The following is a 19905-nucleotide window of genomic DNA, read 5'->3' on the forward strand; positions in this document are numbered from 1 at the left end:
AAAAATTTAAACAAACCATTTCAGCGTTGAGGGTAGAAAGACTGCCTTTGTCAATCCAAGAAAGATACCGTGACTCTAAACTAAACCCTAACTTTTTTATATAGAGTCTGTTAGAGAAACTGGAATTGGAACTCATTAGCATCTACTCTAATACTCTGACCTTCTGAAAATGATTGTCGTTATTACTAGTGCTGTGTATTGATGCTCTGCTTGGCACAACACAACATGCAAAACAGATGGTTCTCTGCCAGAGTAGCTGAAAACAGGGGTTTGCCCAGAAGTTTTCTGGTTTCATCATCCTTATTTTCTTCTTTTTCCCTTTTATCAGTTGGCTAAAAATGTTAGAGTTTAACCCCATACAAGCATGTTCCCCTTCCCTTTCCAGCCACAAATAATAATAGCCCAATCCACTGGAGTTTTTCCATGACTTTGACGAGAACTGGATCAGATCCAAAATAAAATGGTTTGACAAGGAGCAGAAGACCTTGAAGAAAACAGATATAGTGGTAAAGGGTTGAAACAGCGGTTCTTATAGCAATTAAAAATGGCATGGCCAACTTTTCATATCTAATGATATTTCACAACAACAGAACTTTTTTCAATCATGTTTCATTAGTATCATGTAGTTAAGAGAACCACTGCAACAAACCAGAAACAGAAATATTGTTAATAGTTTATGTTTGTATTACAGTAGTACTCAGATCTTAACCGAGATCAGCTGTACAGACCGCATTCAGTAAGAGAAAACATGCACCACTGACATTGCTCTTTAGTATTTTGTGCCTGCACTTCCCCTTATTTTCTCCACCTTTTCTTTTTATTTCTGGACCTTTCATGAACTTGAAAATGGTACAGAAAAGGCTTTACAGTGATCTAAGTGTGATAACCGGCTGTTCGAGCCATATGTGTTAAATGCAATGGGTCAGTCTGAGTAACTCCTGTAGTTCATCAAGTTGTATGTAAGGACTTCTAGAACATCCACCCTAAGTAGGAACTAATCCAAAAATACATAAAATAAACACTACAAGCTGCCAATCACTATGGCTACAATTATCAGTCCTGACTCCCTATGCCTCCATTGCTCATTAATAACGAACGCTCTGTTTGTGGGGATGGCTGATGAACAGCTGTGTTGCACAGTGGTTCCTGAAAGCCACCAGTTGATTTGCTTACCGCAGTGGGAGCAAACACTCGCCACGGGGACATTCAAATGACGTACCCACCCCTGACTTGTGTTCGGGAGGGTGTGGGGTAAAGCCGTCTGAAAAAATTGCTTGGTGGCCAGTTTGGATGCGCGCCTGGCAGGCTGGGACCATTCGGGCCCTCGTTCAGTGCAAAACTTGGGGTTTCATTGAAATTTGAGAGCTATCCCATACAGGCTTAAAACCTTCTTTTTGTACAGCAATTAACGTAGTTAACAGCAGTTAACAAGCTGAAATATGGCAGCGGGTCAAAACCCTAATGCATGCCATACGTTTGATTGTTTTCGCCAAACATTTCCAACCTCTTCAAACCACGATTACAATCAAAACCAAGGCAATTCCCTGCAGGACCAGCCCCCCATCTTGAGCTCGTATTTAACACTTCCTGTGTTTTAGCCGCTCTGAATATCCCCGTCCACTCTGGAATTTGTTTTGGCTTGTTTTCTAGCACAATCAAAACCTGATGGTTGTGTTCAGCGTATAGAGACCAACATAGGCAACTGAATTTTGTCCTTCAGCAGCTCTTTGGTATTGCTTTTTAGTCAAGAACTTTCCAATAGAACATTAACACACAAAAAAAAAAGAGAGGCAGAGACACTAGATGAACAATAATGATACATCACAGACTATTCTGGAAGGAGGATATTTTAAATACCACCTTCTTTTCAGCTCATCACTGAATTTTCATGTCAGTATCAGCTTTGCATGATAAACACAGGAACTGGTAGAAATATCCCTTAACATTTGGGAGAAGCATCCCACTTCCTAAATTTGAAAAAATAAATGCTTTCCCAGTGGCAGAAAAATATCAAAGTAGAAAACAATGACACAAGCTTAAAGAACACTTGACATATTCTAGTCCTACCGACACACAAATATTCTCAGGTGGTAGATAGTGCCAAATGGTACACTGACATCGACACCTCCCATTTCTAATCATGCACAACTGGATGCATTTTGGAGCTGCCCCAGAACTTAATTTTTAACTAGCAGAATTAGTGTAAAATTAATTGGAGAATATTTACAGTATGGCTAAATTATAGCCCTGCTATAATGTAAAGAGATCATTTAACAGGCATCTATATAATATAATCATATAAATATTTACCAATCTGTAAATACACCGTAGAGACCATCAACATGCAGAAGGTGAAGAATAAGCTTTTCCTCAAGAGATCTTCTTCTTTAGTTTGTTTTAGGACACATTTTAGCCATGTAAATTATTTATCCTGAACTAATTACTAAGCTTTGGAAGAATACTAATTATTCTCTAATTAAAGTGACTTTAAATTTAGCATGTAGTATCTTGTCTTGGAAATGTCTTTGCAGGATTGCTTTATTTCCTCGCACAGGAAATAGTATAAATGAAAACCAAGTCATTAATATTTTAATACAGTCATTCTCTTATTGCCTCCTCAATTGAGTTTGTCAAAATAAGTAACGCCTCAGTTACAAGCACGGATTCTAAGGTCCGGAGACAGCCACGCATGGCCTTTATGCGACATTCACCATGTTTCACCAGATTCACCCAATTAGCAGAATTACCATACAATTCACAAGAAGGCTGCAGTACATTTGGCAGATGGAGACCTCAATCATGTTTTATAAGGCCCAGATTCTGCATGAAGTGCAGAGCCAGGGGGACAGAGAACAAGAAAAGGGGACCGCGAAGCCCAGTGCTTGAACTCTGGTCGTCTTTCTGTAGGACACCTCCTGCCAAGTCGGGGGCAGAGAGAGACACGAGTACCCTTTCGGGATCAAGCTCAAAATAAACAGATTCCTTCTCAAAGCCAGTTCCCCTAAAGCAGCACAAAATGACACTCTGCTGTTCATCCAGTTCTCAGCTGTCACGGTACTGGACCTCATCAGGTGTACAGATCTCAGATTAATTCAGTTCTTTCTAATATTAAGAAAGAAACAAAGGGCATTTTCATGGCATTTGGCCTTTGACTTAAAAAAAAAAAAATTAGTAGAATTCTTTGTGTTTCAGTTATAGTTGTAAAATGACTGCAGAAATCACAGAACATGCGGTTGTTTTCATTTGACTTAATCTGCTGAAGCCGATACTGACGATTTTGTTCCTTGTTCCCTTAGCCTAAAATGCTGTCATAACCTCGTAATTGTCACAATTCTTCAAATTGTAATTTTGAAGTAAATGATCACAGTGAAGCAGAAAACAAAATAAGAATAGCTTTAAATGCTAGCATGGCTGAATTCACTCTGTGCTGAGGGAAAAGTGACGTGTGTGATTATTTGTGTTTGTAAAGCAGTGGCATTTCCACACCACAGACACCAGGAATTAATAAGCAGCACTAATAAGCACTTTAAGGGAAGCAAACTTAGGAATAATGCTGCCTTAGCCTCATCAAAAGAAAACTGAAATGGAATAAACAAGCCAGTACGTACAATAACTCTGTCGGGGACAATACTGGGGTTAGCTTTGTACAGATCAAGTGTCAGCCCTATGGGTATATGCGATTCCACACACCGCTGGATTTTTGTGTACTTATGTTTTGGGCATGTTTGGAAATCTTAGACGTGACTACAGCGCAAAATGCAAAATCTGAGCCCTAAGCCAGTAAATATCAGTAAGGTGAGACCTGACTGAAGGTGTTGGCATAAATATGCAGAGATCTGCAAGTGGCAACTTGCACTGCGCTAATCCGGTGGCGTATGCGAGACTGGAAAGGGAAACAATTGGTAATAAATCCATACTACAATAAACTGCTTTCCTTTCTGCACAGTATGTGCTTGATCACTCCTGCTACCAGCAGGACCACTGCAGTGTCCCTGCATTTCAGTGGGCTGAGAGCCGACCCTGTGAATAGCAGCAAGCACAAGTTATGATGGAGGAAAAAGAATATCCTGCATGATAAAATAAGATATCAACCAAACCTGGCTGAAAAACTGCTCTTTTGTCCAAAACCGTTGTTTCAAAGAATAAGAACACAATGTAATGATAGTAACAACTCTTGGCCTGCAATATCTTTGGTAATGATACATAAAGTAAAACATGTTGAACGTGACTTTCTTGAAACATATGCTTTCCTTTAAGCAGGTCCCACTGAAATGATGGCAAATTCATTAGATGACCAGAAATGGACTCAGACATAACAAGTTCTTTCTCGAATGAAGGGGTGGCCTGAGGTAGGTATTTTTATGCACTGTATATAAATGAGAAAAAGGAGATAATGGTGCTAAAGAAACATTGTTTGCTTAAAAATATGACTGTTCCTGCCCTAAGGTTATCCTACCAATGTTTGAACAATTAGAATTAGGTTTTCCTGTTTTTCCCTTTTTTTCCTGTAGCTGTAGGACAAAGGGAAGCAGAGAAACTTGTCTGCATGAATAGCACTGCCAGATGTGCTAGTAAACAAGTGGAAAAATACTTATTTTTTTGTAAGTGTATTCCCTGAGCTATTACTTAACGGCAGTTGTAGGCAATACTTACTTGGAAAGGCATTTGATACGTTTCCTCCTAAACACCTCCCCCAGTACCGTGCCCTTGCACGGACCTAAACCTTTATGTGGGAATAGTCCCAATGAGGTCAGGGCGGCCACCCTTGTCCATCCGTGACTGCAAAGAGGCCTTTGCTGATCTGGGAGCTGCCGACTGAACCCTTTGCTAGACCGGTGTGTTCCTGTGTTCCCACGCCCATCAATGGGCCTGATCAAACCTGCCGTTATAACTCCAGAGTAGCGAGGCAGACCAGGTAAGACCACCGCTTCCTCTGCTTCGACAGCACTTGCCCTGACTCCTGAGCTTCACTCCTGAGCTGCACAGCAACAGCCTCCGCCTCTGTTGTCCCAGCATATTCCACACCAAGTCCAGGCAGCGGTGGATGCCTGTGCCTGCACGGTCCATAACTCAACACGGACACAAAGACAGACTGTACCTTTCTTTTCCCCTGTAAATGGTACAAAGTCTTCTCTGTCCTTGTGCTCAAGTGCTTGCTTCTCCAGGTACGAAAGCAGCCGTTCTCTGTCGAAAGGGCCCGTGGCAGGCTTAGTGGTTTGGTCCTTTTGCCGAAATCCCGCTGGAAGCAAGGCATTCTGTGAAAGAGAGGGAGGCGTGTAAAGGACATGATAATATTACAATTTTAATTTCAATGTTTGTTTTTTTTTTTTAATGAAACTATTCTTTGCATGTCACTTCACATAATGCTCTTTGTTGACAGGAATAACACACATTACCTAAATGTAATCATTAAAACCAGTATATCTTCCAGCCTTCTTGTTTGTACCACCTCTTAATGTTTTTATTAACCGTATTTACAATCACAGCACCAAAGAACTGAGCAAGATCAGAGCCCTTTGTTTTACACATACTATAACCACAGAGTGTGCAGTCCAGGTAAATAGATCAGGATAAGTTTTTCTACATTTTCTTCTCTTCATTTACTCTTTTTCCTCCTCATTTTTCTCTCTTTTCAATTTTTAAAAAATTCCTTTCATTCTAACACAGATGTCTCCTGGACTTCAGAAATGAATGGCATGCACAGAAAGTAATTGGTGAATTATGTGGACTTCAGCTATTTAGAGTATGCAGGAAGCAAGCAGAAGAAGCCCCACTTGAAACACGTAGCTGTATGACCATGCGACTGCATCTGCATCCCATAATATAGGAAGATGCATAAGGCTCCCACATTTCTGCCCAGGAAATCCCAGAAAGGAATACAGGTATGTGGTCTTTGCAGTGAACGCGCAGTAAAGCCAACAGGCTGACGCTGCCCCAGAGCACTGCAGAAACACTTCCGCCTCGGCCAGAGCACGCACAGTCAGTCTGATCCCTGGCAAATATCCAGGGAATCCTGCGCACATCCAATGAGCTCAAGTCACTAGACACTTCATCTGTGCGTGCACAAATGTGCCCAGAGTGCTACAAATTTACTGCACAAATATAGCTTGACTACAAATGCACCATGGCTTGTTTTTTCTGTTGCGGATGCTCTGTGTCTCCTGTTGAGATGCCAGATACTTGAACACACCAGAAAATGCACTGTGGAAGTGGCAGCAGTGAGGGAAGTGGCAGCACGGAGGGAGAGAAGAGTAAAGCCCACCCTTAGTTTCTAGGTAAATTTGTGATATAAAACTAGAAGCTATAAATCTATTGTATTTTTTTCAAATTCATTTTGTCTCCAGAGTGAATGGATTTTATCTACCAGTTTACCTGACAGTTTTCAAACTCCTACATCAGTTTGGAAGGTTTTGGGGCAGGTACAGTCAGATTTCCCATCCAGCACGCTTGTGACTGTAACCTCGTTACCGTAGGACCAAGTGGTTCCCAGGCCAGAGATCTTTAACTTCTTTGTGAGACAGTCTTCAAATATCCAAATTATCCTTGCTCTCGACAAAATGACATTTGTGTGGCTGATTCTTATTTTTCTTAATCACGCCTAAATATACTCTCTTCAACTAAAAATATCTGCGCTGAATGACATAGTCAACAGATTTCAGAAGTTCAAATGATCGGATCTTCACAAACAGACATTATGTTTGTTTGTTTATTGCTGTGTTCAGAAATAGCAGCCATAAAATCTTCTCATGCTGTAGTCTACAAACATGATTAAAGATTTAGATTGCAGACAAGCTCGTGCCTAAATAGACCAGGGATAGAGAAAGGGCACAGTGACTTGTACAAAAGCAAGTAGCACATCACAGCAGGAATAAAACCAAGATGTCCCTAGCTGAGCTGCTCATCCTTTAGGGCACGCTGCCTCTACTGTAACAGAATACAAATATAAAATGCTGCAGTTTTGTGGCATTTATAATCATCAGCTTTTGAACTACGATCTCTCCGGCCCCCATTACTAACCTCAGGATCAAGGTCATCGAGAACATGCTCTAGCTGTTTCAGTTCATCCTCTGAGAGTTTGCTGAGTATTTCATCTTCATTGATGTTCTTATATTTCTCCAACTCTTTTCGGAAGGGCAGAGACATGGCTCCTGCTGCTCTGCTCGACTGATGCTGCTCTTCAAGACTTCAACCATCCAGGAGTATTGAGCTTCTTGGGGCTTCACTCACTGCTAACAATAAAGCATTATGAGTATCTCCATTTAGCTGGTATAGTCCAAAAGAGCCTGCATGCTGAGAGTCCCATTTACACTTTATTAATGAAAACAAAGCAGCAAGAGTCCTGGTTCAGCGGAGGGGGAGTGGGAAGCGCCGGGGCTGCCTGTGCAGCAGTAGCCCAGGAATAACAAGGAAGGGTATGGTACACTTGGGAACCTCGTGAGTGCAGCAGCAAAGAGAAGCTTTGAGACACAGAAAAGAAAAAAACCCAAAACATTAGGAACTTATCCTTTTCCATAGAAATAAATCTGTTTTATTGAATTTACTTAGAAACAGCAGTATCTGCTTGTTCTTTTGGCTAAACACAGAGGAAAGCGGTACAGTCCAACACTGACAAACAAGAAACACAATGTTATGCCTTGAGGTATTCTGTCTTATCCTAGCTTTGATGATGGATGAAAGCTTACCCACATCATCTTGGCTGGCTTTTTGACACATTCTGGTTACCTAAGCAGCTTTAAAGTATGCTAGTTGGTAGTCTCATTTCAAAATTTTTGGCTACAAATGATGGCACTTGTCATCAAGATAATTCTTGCAGTGAGGATATGCTACTTACAACTCAAAAGAGCATCTGCAAATTAGTCTGCTGCATGGGGCACCTGCAGGCGTTGAAAACACAGTCATGAAAAAAATACGGACTTAGTATTTCACAAACTCTTTAAGTTTTAAAACTTGAATGTGGATCCTTGTTAGATGATCCCAACTGATCAGTAACAAGGAAGTGTCATTTGCATGGCCACAACTGTCATATATTTTGTCATATGACGATCATTACTCGCTCTTTTCTCCCTGTCCAGAACACATTCTAGAGCCAGAATCTGCCTGTAAATGGACGAAGTGAAAGAGAATTAACGTATCATCAGAACCAGCACTAGCTGGGGACTTCCACTGTGCTCTGGGCCCTCCCAAGTCTGCCCAGTTTCCCACGCCAGCACCTGAGCTCTCCCAATTACCCAGCTAGCTGTGCAGTTTTACAGCTGGGTTTTGGCATTCACAAATTTCAAAGCTATGGTCGATCTGGAAACCAGCCAACTGGCACCTACATCTGGCTTATGTGTCAACCCAGACTCCGATTTCCTTTGGCCAGGTCCTTACTTGTCATAAGCTAACAAAATCCATGCGGGTTCTGTCACTCTTCATGTGAGCTGGAAGCCTGATCTTTATTTTTCTTTTATTCAAAATCCATATGAAAATGTTGCATTTACTTAGAGTTTCACTATTGAAATACTAAATATTAAAACATATCTCATTTTTCTACTTATTGAAAAGACATGAAATCAGCAACCTAGGGAAAAGGAATAGAATAATGAGTAAAATTACAAATTGGAAAAATCTGTAATACTATGAATACTGCAAGGCACGATAAGCCTTGATTTGAAACACTTAAACAGCCTATTCCAAGAAAAAGCATTATCTCCCCTATACATTCTCATTTTTTTTCCTTATTGCTGCTTTATTTATTGTCCCTCTTTTCATAGCATGACATCATTGTCAAGCCATTCCAAATGTCATGGTAGAATTCAACTGTTCTTTAAATTGCGAGTTTCTTTTAGGAAGTTAGTCAGCATCTGATGCTTCACAAAGTTACCACAGTTGTGAAAAATTCTTATATTATCAAAATTGCATCATATGTGATGAGTGTGAGAGGTGTTTTGGCAAAAAAGTCCGAAAGAGCTAATGTTTTTGTGTACTTGGTGCTTAAAGAGAACACTAGTTCTACGTACCTTTAATTGATACCATTTGTTACCAAAACTACTTGTTAAATAATGAAAGCATGTTATTTAAGTGATAAGTATGTTTGTTTAAACTGTAAAAACAAATTCAGCTGCAGTACAACATTTCTATACTAAGGCATTAGGCACCTTCTCTAAGTTTCTTTGGATAAACTCATTAAAAAGGTAACATTTCAGCTAGCAGTCATTAACTGGGCTGAAAATTTTCTTTGAGGGGATTAGAAATTTTTAAAACTCTATTTAACGGTTTAAATGGTTATTTTATTAGAGTTTAATCGCATCCCTGGAAAAGACAGAAATGTAATCCTAAAGTTAGGTTAATTAAATATGGTTGGAAAAGTAAGTAGTGAGAGTACATAGCCGTTTCCCTGGCTGAGGTTCAGCGCCGCTGCTGCACAGGATGGCTGGTACCAGCACCTCTCCCGCAGCTGTACGGCGCTGCACCATTCCCATCCGGGAACAAACACAGCTAAGAACTGTTTTACTGATAGACCATGTATGTCGTGGCTTTTGTGAAAAAGTTTGCAAACTTGAATCCGGGTGCTAATGGCTAAGTACAGCAGAGTATGACTTGTGCGTACCAGACGTTCCTGATTTCTTTGTGAATTCCCTAAGCGCTTAGCCACAAAGGGAAGACGTGCCAGGAGACACTTTTCAACAGGAGACAGTTTTCAATATTGTAACTGTTTCCTTTTAATTATTAGAAAGAGAAGATATTTGACCATGTGCAGCAAGGATACGCAAAGAGAAATATAACCCCAGATATTAAAGATGTAGTAGTCTAACTTTTCTTATGGCATGAAGCACTATGTCGGATAACCCTTGTTAGATTAGCGGTGCATGGAAGAGTTGAAATCACACTTTTCTTGCACGCATAGATTTGCAACAGAAGTTCCCTTGATATTTTCCCTTTCACGACTGAATCCTACTCTTCAGTGGCTGAACAAAAGCAAAAGACATCACTTTGGGAATGTCTTTGTGCACGATCTCTGCAAGGAGTAAAGCTTTTCTGGAGCTTGCACCCTGCTGTAGAGGCGACTGAAAGCTCCACTGTCGCTCATGTCCCAGCTTTATGCTCTCCAGTGATCTTTGACCACAGTCATGTTATCAGAAACCAAAGGAACGAAATAAATTTAACAGTTCAGCATCATTCAGTCTGGGAAGGAAATGCTGAAGTCTTGGGTTCACCTACTATGGGAATTGCTGTCTAATGTGATGATTACGATCTTCACCTTCCTAATTGGATTCCATACTCTTAATGTTGTGTATGTAAACAGGGCCATATGCTGTCTGTGCTGCTTTTTGTTGGGGTTTGACTCTCCTAAGTGCGCCCGTACTCTTTACAGATTATATCCACTGAATTTTCTTTGTTATAATTACTGTATGAGAACTTTAATCAGTTACAAAAGCAATCCTAACAAACCAACTGCTCCAAGCTACTGTTATTTTGAGCATACAAAAGCAAACCAGGTGTCACACAGTAGAGTGACATTCAATCTAGTTGCAGAGGCAATGCGCTGTTGAACGTCACGTGCATTAGGGACACTGAGGGAAGCAGGATGAGGGACCATGGATAAGATTATGGAGTTTCCCTTCAAACTTACTGGGAAGAGTGAACAAGGGGAGTAAGGAATGGAGGAGCACAAATCCCTTTTGTTTTTTCCACGAAGTTTCAATAGGGAGCATCACGGTTTACCTTGGGCTCAAATACCCGCTGTTAAACAGCAAAGCATGCTGTTAGATACCCAACAGGTAAAATCCATGTGGGTTTAGGATAGTACAAAACTACAAGAAACAGCATTTCTGCTAACTATGTGCTACTTTTAAATCTTTGTGGAGCACAGATGTTTCACGGTGAGCTTCAAAGACTCCATTGCTATATTTTTATCTTCGATTACATCTAAAGAAAGAAATACATACTTCTGTTTTATTTGGGGTGGCTTTTTTACCCATGCCTGTCAACATCAGGATTCAAAATATGTTTTCAAAGACAAAAAGGGTGTCATTAGTCAGCGTGCATAAAATCATTATTGCTCTATGTAGCCAACACCTGCTGTGCTACAACTCCTCTATACTTTGCTGTGTTCCATAAGTACTTTTTGGTTATAATCCTTATACATTACAGAAAGGGTTTTCTAGAGTAGCCAGGCTGTATTTCTGCTGATAGCATAAGACTGTCGTAATTTTCTACCGCTGATACAGGTATTTCTTTCTGATATGGAATTGGTCCTCTGCTGAATTAAGGTCAGATGTCAGAGAGGTCCCACTTGTGTTGGCTTGGATCCCTTGAGAAGTGTTGGAACAACCTGACCTGTAGGACCTTCTATGGACCAGCAGCTACAAAGGCACATCAGGTCCCTCACGCTGTCTAAACCACAGGCTATACACCTAAAAAAACATCATGTCTCTGAGGTCCTGTGGAGATGAGAATACTGTGATACAGATCATTTGAATTTCTAGCTTTTGACAGTGTGTACAAGCTAAGAACGAAGCTGCATGGCAATGTGCATTTATGTAAAGAGATGTGCTGAATGGGAAATAACCCAATAGAGTCTGCATTTTTATACCAAAAAAAGTCTTTTTTTATAATGAGAACTGACAAATTGTTCTCGCTTTTGCAAATCATGGCAACTGATGTTTAGAAAGGAAATCCTGATGCACAATCTATTTTAAACTATCTCCCTATCCACAATGGTGGGTATTTGTGTTTTGAAAAATAGTTGTCAAACTGATCTGTAGATGTGGAAAAATTCTTCCCTTTCTTTAAATAGTCTAAACATGAAAACAAGAAACAGGTGGAATAAATCCCAAGTTAAATTGATACTGGACCAAATAAATAGGATTGGGGACATTATGATTAAGAGCAGAGTGTTTGTGCAACACAAGCAGATGCTCCGTAGAAGAAGGGTGACCGTCCCGCACCACCCAGGCAATGGAGAGCTCACAACAATATACTTGATCCAATGCCAGGGAGAGGACCTCACTGCTGTCCAGGAACTGCTATGAAAAATAAGGCTGGGTTGTTGAAAGCTCAATCTTAAAAAAATTTAAAAATTGATAAATACTCCATTATTTGACATATAAATAAGGTTCCATTTTTATACTTAAAAAGCAAGACCAGTATGTACTTTCTAACCATGAACATACAGGAGGAGTATACTCAGAGATCATGTTCTGTGGTACAAAATTTCTTCTTGGTTTTGAACTAGAAGGTTCAGAGATCTCAGAAAAGCTAGAAAGGGTGCATTAGGTCCAACACAGCCCAGAAGCATGATAGGAACATATAGTGAAGCATTATGAAACTGATTTTTGTGTGTGTGTGATGAAAATGGTATTAGCTACAGGTCTGTATGTAGATAGGGACAGTAGACACATGAAAGAAACTCACATAGGCAGAAAATGGAAGAGATCTGTAGAATCTAGAATCTTGGTCTTCTAGAATCCCCCAACTTTTCCCAAAAATAACTTCCGAAGAACTCACGGCAGAAGGACTAAACCAGGTGCTCTGGTTTAGTCACCTTTTCTAATCCTTTACATCCAGGACAGAGCACGATCACTGGGTGGATCAAAGCGAAAAACCTGTTTAAGGGTTTGTAGAACTGGGTCCATCGAGAGGGTGTCTGTGGGGCTGATGGGGAGTGCTCTCAGCTGACGTGGCACCAAGCTCAGGGGTGGCTCTGGGCGAGTAATGACATGGCCAAACCTCTTCTATTCCCAGCCCAGTTTGCCATCTTTTGTCATACTGTAGCAAAGAATCCCTAAAAATCCCTATATATTTAAAACACTGTTTTTCCCAGGGCTAATGTAGGGTTATTTCATGTCCTGTTCCTAGCAAATGGTTTAGTCTCATACAGACACTGGTAAACATTAAAAATTGTGTTGTCCTAATATTAGACTAGACCTGAACCTTTAGGATAATCATTCAGTGATCAGAAACTCCACTTCATAATTGGGTGAGCCTTTCTGAACCTTGGTAATGCTTACGCCACTCTGTAGTTTATGTTTTACAGTTAGCTTCTTTACTGAGGGATTGACAACTCCTATGCAAATAAAACGCGAGACATCAACTCACTTTAATGGGAGTTCAGTCATGCCCTTTATGAGAAAATAACCATCAAGTATATTGCAAAATTATCCATATGAATGTACCGTTATTTATAGAAGATATAAAAGGATGTAGTCCCTTTGATTCAGATAACATGAAAGGTTCTTCACTGGTGATTAAAGATGAAACATTAATGCTTCTCCCACCAGTATAGAATAAAGTTATATAATAAATAATTTCTGATTGTTTCTAAAATAACATTAGTGGTATTATTCATAACCACTCAAAACATGAAAGTAAGTCCTGGGTAGGGGGTAGTTTTTTTTACAATGCCTGATGAATTTATAACCTGTTTCTGGGGATCAACATAGCTTTAGATCCTAACCACTAGAATTGTTTCCATACAAAAATTATGACTAATTATACAATGACTATATGAGGATTTAAGCCAGTCTTACTGAAAAAAAGCAACTTGTAGATCACTTAATTCCTACCTACAGGAAGAGGATGGCAGAACAAGTGCTACAGATATTAGTGAGATTGCATATGGTGCTCTGACGCTCCAGTGATGCTTCAAGTGTGGGAAATGGAAAAGACGAGAGGCACTTGTCCATCTGTCATGTCCCCAGCAGTGAGGGACTCCTCCTTGCTTTTAGAAGGGAAAAGTTGTAGTTATCAAATAATGAAGCAACCATCTTCTATCTCTGCTCATTGCAACTGCTAACTTTGTGGAACAGGAAGGTATGTTTCTTCCATCTCTAGAACTTAATTGATTACTTAAAAATCCCTGCAAGGTTATTTAGCTTTTCTAAAATAAAACCATAACAACTGTATACCATAACTGTCCATAACCATAACCATACCATAACCATAAAAGCATAACCGTAACTGTCTGAAACTGAGGGCGGTGGGAAGTGCTAGCCTGAAAATCCTGGAGAGCAGAGTCTTTTTATGCAGACAAAATGGACTATGGAATGGCAGCTCCACCCACGATCTGTCATGTGTAAGCTTCAGAAACACCCTGCTGCCGAGCTGTACGAGTGGGGGTTGACTGGCAGTCTGGGGGATATCACGACTGGCTGAGACTATCAGTAATGATGCCGATCAGTGTTATAAGCGACAGTGTAACAGTGTAAGTGCCCATACGATAGCAACGGGAAGAATGATAGCCTCATTATTTTCTATGAGGCACCAATGATATTTTAGCCACTTTCGATAACTACCAGAGTCCGCAGGTTTGATTCTGCAGTAGGATTTACTTTGGAACAAGAGGCTGTACCTCCCCGGGTGAGCACCGCCCCAGAGCGTACATGCTCCCAGTCCTGCCACACAGCAGCCCATGGATCTATGCTCCCCAGATGAACAGGGATGAACCGGTTCTTATATCATTCACACTATGGGAATAGCTGTGATGCTTAGAAGATGGTGCCTTCATCCAGTTGAGTCCCCTGGATTTTGTGTTGTTTAAAGAATTATAGTTCTTGTCATCAACACACCAACCATAAATGCAAAGCAAAGCACGGAGTGGGGTATGAATCACCCACGGCTTTGTTAAAAGGCATCCTCAGGAAGCCAAAGGCCAAGTTCTGGTACCCACATTGATCGATCATGTTTACATGGAGTCAGCTACTGTGGTGCCTTAAACATCATCAGCCACACGAGAGCTTCTCCATTTTACTGTCCTGTCAGAGGAAAGAAATGCCTTGTTCGGGGTCAAATGGAAAGTCTGCAGCAAGACCAAGAACTGAACTGTCTTCCAAGTATTGAGCATTGGACAGCTTTTCCTTTGGCTACAGGTTCCTTCTTCCATGGACAGTCTTATTCATCTAAGTGGATCTTTTAAATGAACGATCTTTGCCAGGTGAAAACATAGCAGAGACAGAACCAAAAGCTGGGCTAAGAGCTTATACTACTGATGGCAGAACTATGATCATTGATAATGATCACTGATAGACGACTTCTAAAAAAACTCTTCTTCCATCTTTCCTAAGCTGTTTTTTCTCCTTACAATGTACAGAGACATAGTAACTACCTGTATTTTTTGTATTTTAGCTCTAAACCATCCGTGATGTGCACATTCCGATAGCTGAAACAATAAGAGAGGAAATTGTACTTGGAAGTGATAATTTTTACAACAAAATAGATCAGTCCAGGCCTGGAAAAGACAACACTAGTGTTTGGTTTTCATATGTTGGAAACATCAATAGGAAAAAAGGACACTGGGTAATACCAAGAAAAGCATTGTTCCACTTGTGCTGACAACAGATAGCAAACAGCATGCTACCTTTTTGTCACTGCTGTTCTCAGATTTCCCTATTTTAGAACAGCAGCTGGACCTTCAGACCCAGCCGTTCTTTGAAAGAATCCTAATAAAGAAGGATTTAAAAAATAAGTTTACAGATTTCTGTGGCACCAAATAATGATGACCAAACTCCGGTGTTGAACAGAAGGCAGCGCTACGCTTGTGTGCTACGGTCAGTAAACAGAACCTATGCATTCAGCCCGGTATTAACCTAACACATGCAAATCCAGGTGGCTACAGAGGGCTACCTGGTACCTCTCGATGCAAAACCCTGCAGAGCTACCACCGCCTCAGTCAAAAGGGCACTCAGCCACAGGAAGACATCGAACTATGAGATTCAATAACTTCGGAATGCTACAAAAAAACCCTAGAGCAGATGAATAACAGCAGAAATGCATAAGCATTGCTTGCCAGAAGTTGTAAAATACTGGAAATAATAATAAGTGGGGGAAGGAATAAAAGTTAGGCAACAGGAGAGCAAAGCGCACCATTTTGAACAAAATTATTTTGATTGTCAAGATGAGAGGGGCTACTGGACAAGTTCAGACAAATCCAACCAAGCTAGATGAATGAGAGAAAAGATACATAGGGAATTTAGGTTGGCAAAGTCACTAAAATGACTCACATAACCTTCATTTTTTACATAGTCGTAAAAATTTAAATATATATCTATAGTGGAAGCCAGCCAGTTAAGAGCTGCACAGCATACGGCACCTCAGCAAAAGCAGTCTATTAGATAGCAAACAGGTGCAGAATAACGCAGAAAAGATCGTAATATCATTAGGATAATTCAGTGAGACATCCATACATCCCTTAGTTGGAGCTCATTTTTCTAATAATTGTATCCCTTGCAAGCAATTAGAGGATGCGATGCCTGCAGTATTAGGCCACTTGGTCCCAGGTGTTTCTTTCCCATTACAAGTTCCTGTCTCCAGAAGCGGAGGGCAGAACAGAGGAAATTCAAGGACAATTTCTGAGAATAAGTCAGTTAAAGAAAAGCTTTCCTATGATAAGAAACTGAAGGACTGTACCTACGTACTACAAATACACAACTCAATAACTTACTGAAGACTTCATCTACTAAACATTTTCAAAAGCATAGCCCTATACTGTGTATCATTCACGGTATAAAAATACTATCACTTCTTCCAATTATTTTTAAATTGATATTTGGCATTGATACATTTCTGAATTTGTTTCATCATTAATGATGTTAATTTTTTTTTTCATAAGTTTATGTTACTCCTAAGCTCAGGGTGGTCACGTGAATCTAGCCAGTTTTCATTTTTTGGTTTTACAGTCCTCGGATTTCTCTACGTGATTCTCATTGATCAGCTGTGGATTTTTACTCTGGCAACAGAAATTCTCTCAAAGCTTCCATCAAAGCAAAAACCCCTGAATCAGCGGAGGGCCACCCTGATAATTTTGTAATGAGAACATGACAAAATAGAGCCTGTGCGATACCTAGTGCCAACGTGCAGGTTTTGAGGACACATTTTGCTCATCGAGAGCTTGGTAATGTTAGTAATACCAAATCCGCCTCCTGTTCCTGAACCTGCCGCTGGTACCTTTATCCCGCCGTGCGGCAGGGCCGCGGGGCAGAGCCGCCCTCCATCAGTCCTGCCGGGTCTATTGCTGACATACAAAAGGCGTGAGATCTCAGCACAGACAGCTCGTCTTCATTTACAAAAATACCTTCTTTTCTTATTTGATTAAACCGCTTCACCTCATTTTTGTCATTTAACGCCTGACAGAAAGGATGCGAGCGCATCGAAACAAACGCATCCGCATTCCCTCGTGAAACGCGCTGTTCACCCCCTCCCAGAAAAAAAAAGGCAGAACGGGGAGAGGCACTGCGCACACCGCGGGAGCCTCGGACGTTTCGGGGCCGCCCGGGCGAGTCCCCCCCGCTTATTCCACGCCGAGGATGATGATTTCCAGCGGCTTTGCTTCCTGGCCGCCGGGCCGGGGTGGTGGCCAGCCGGCTCCCCGCGCCCCCCCGCCCCGCTCCGCACTGCGCGGAGCACCGCGGAGCCGCCGCCCCGGGCCCGCGGGCGATGCTCCGGCGGCCCGCCTGTCCCCGTCCCCCTCCCCCTCCCCGTCCCCGTCCCCGTCCCCGTCCCCATCCCCGTCCCTCCGCCTTACCCCGCCGTGGGGCCGACCCCGGCCGCCTGCGCGCCCCTCCGCAACCCGAGCCCAGCGCCGCCCGCCGGCTGCGCGCCCCTCCGCGCCCCGAGCCCAGCGCCGGCGGCGGCAGGTGGGTGCCCGGCGCGGCGGCTGCGCAGCGCGGCCCCTGCCCTGCCGGGCACGCTGGGACTCGTAGTCCGGCAGTCGCCAGCAGCGCCGAGGGGTCCGCGGGCACCGGCACCAGCAGCCCCAGCCAGCCCCCTCCCCAGCAGCGAGCAGGACCGGCACCGCCAGCGCCGCCTCCACCAGCAGCACCCCTCCCGCCCGCACCTGGGCAGGTCACCCCCTCCTCCGGGAGAGGAGAAGGCTCCGGGGAGACCTTATTCAGTACCTAAAGGGGCTTAAAAGAAAGATGGGGACAGCCTCTTTAAGCAGGATCTGTTGTGATAGGACAACGGGTAATGGCTTTAAACGAAAAGAGGGTCGATTAGAGTAGATGGAAGAAGTTTTTAACGGTGAGGATGGTGATGCACTGGCCCGGGTTGCCCAGAGAGGTGGTCGATGCCCCATCCCTGGAAACATTCGAGGTCAGGTTGGATGGGGCTCTGAGCAACCTGATCTAGTTGAAGAGGTCCCTGCTTATGGCAGGGGGGTTGGACTAGATGGCCTTTAAAGGACCCTTACAACCCAAACTGTTCTGTGAGTCTATGATTCTACCATTTCTGTGTGCCCCAAGCCTGCAGGTGAAGTCCCACCTAACCCACACCCAGACCATGTTTATTCCCTCCTGACTTTGCCTTGGCACGATGTAGCTTCAGCTGTCCCGCGTGCATCCCCTCTGCCTGGAAACCATGAGAACAGACTCCACTGCAGCTCGGATGCTCTGCCAGCTGTGGCCATCACCCTGCCCCATGCACATCCCTAAGCAGTTGAGCATGCCCTCACTGCACATGCATGCACAGCCTCTGCAGATGTGCTGCACAATTCTGGGCGCACATGTAGGCAGCCAGCCCTGAAGAGAATGGTTTCCTCCTCTCACACACCCTCTGCAAACTGGCCCGGCAGCTGAAGCAGCCTGACAGGTCCTGCAGCAGAAGCCTGCTGGCCCTCATCCTGCACCAAGATGTGTGGCTCCAGGGAGCCAGTTCTGGAGTGGAGGGTGCTAGTCTTTGCCCAAAGCCTGCCTGCCTGGGCTGCAGCCAGCGAGCAGGACGCAGGCTGGAGGAGAAGGGCTCTTTAATTACTGCTCCTCCATCTCTGGACTCAGGAGGATCTCTGGGGGGTCTCATCTGGAGGCCTAAAAGGACAGGAGCATCTCAGAGTGCACCTCTCCATTCGAGAAGGACAAGTCACTACCCTGGCACTTTCTAAAAGCTTGGTGTATGTTTTCAAGGGGACTGCTGGCTGTATCAAAGTGCAGTGAGTTGATGGCATTGCAGTGAGGTCAAAACCTCTCAGAAGAACATGTTGATCTTAACAGAGGACATAGCTACAGACCATTGCGATGCTTTTCCTCTCTTCTTTTAATTAGTTTTGACAATTCAATTTATATCTGTTCTTTTATTCTATACTAAAGTTAACCATTGATTGAGATTGTATATAATAAGTAACAAATTTGAATGTACTCCCTGTAATCACGTATGTCCACAATTTCATTTATCAGCTTGCCTTCACTGGATACTGAGTTCTAGCTGAACTGAGGCCCTTGGTTCTGAGCACTAAGTGATGAGTCACTAACAGCAGAAAAGCTCTTCCCGTGTCTTTAAGTTTCATGACATGTTGGCAGGAAAACAAGGCATTGCCTTGGTAAGAAGCAGATGCTGCACCAGAGATGAATTTTCCTATGGAAAAAAAAGAAAGTGCAACTAGGAAATACAATGCCTTCAGCTTCACTCCATACCCTGCCAAACATCTCGGGCATCTGTAGCAAGACTCACAGCAGAAGAGGCAGACTAACACCAGGGACTGAAGGATTACCTTGGGCATTTTGTCACTGCTGCTCAGGAAAACACCTGTATCCACAATAATGTGCAGAATGCACGAAGATGCTCCAAAGCTGCAATTATCTTGGAGCCTCCTTGCCTCAAACTTCAGCCATAAGTTAACAAAGTTTTTGCCAAACATCCAAATTGTTGTCAGATTAACAGAGATGGAAAAGAAACAGACCTGTTTATTCCATGATCTTTTCCTCTTTCTCTCTGTCTGCCTTGAAGCATTCAGAGAAAACAGGGCTTGCATCTTTGGTTTTGTTTGTTCACTACCAGAAGCGTCAGGGAAGCTGAATCGAACTGCTCTGAAATCTGCTGCTCGGCAACTTGGTGGCTCAGGCTGAAGATGAATCTCTTAGTTTGGTGCTGGGGTTGAAGCTTCATTGCAAAGAGGGCTGGTTCAGACATGAGGCAGAGAAATGTGGATTTCATTCT

At 42.6% G+C, this 19905-nt stretch overlaps 1 protein-coding gene across 2 annotated transcripts in view; it reads right to left on the bottom strand.

The window, feature by feature from the left end:
• Positions 1–17588, bottom strand: part of LOC128915308 (tropomodulin-2) — a 36957-nt gene extending 19369 nt beyond the window's left edge. Inside the window, exons 1-3 of one of the 2 annotated variants that reach the window (XM_054215499.1) lie at positions 17501–17588; positions 7018–7226; positions 5099–5255 (exon numbers count right to left, since the gene is read on the bottom strand). In XM_054215499.1, the coding sequence (XP_054071474.1) occupies positions 5099–5255; positions 7018–7143 (283 nt within the window). In that variant the 5' untranslated portion in view covers positions 7144–7226; positions 17501–17588. Of the gene's footprint in view, positions 1–5098; positions 5256–7017; positions 7230–17500 lie in introns of both variants that reach the window. The other variant, XM_054215500.1, reaches the window with a different exon arrangement.
• Positions 17589–19905: the final 2317 nt, after the last annotated feature.

Source organism: Rissa tridactyla, chromosome 9 (assembly GCF_028500815.1).
Source record: "Rissa tridactyla isolate bRisTri1 chromosome 9, bRisTri1.patW.cur.20221130, whole genome shotgun sequence".
Classification (NCBI taxonomy): domain Eukaryota; kingdom Metazoa; phylum Chordata; class Aves; order Charadriiformes; family Laridae; genus Rissa; species Rissa tridactyla.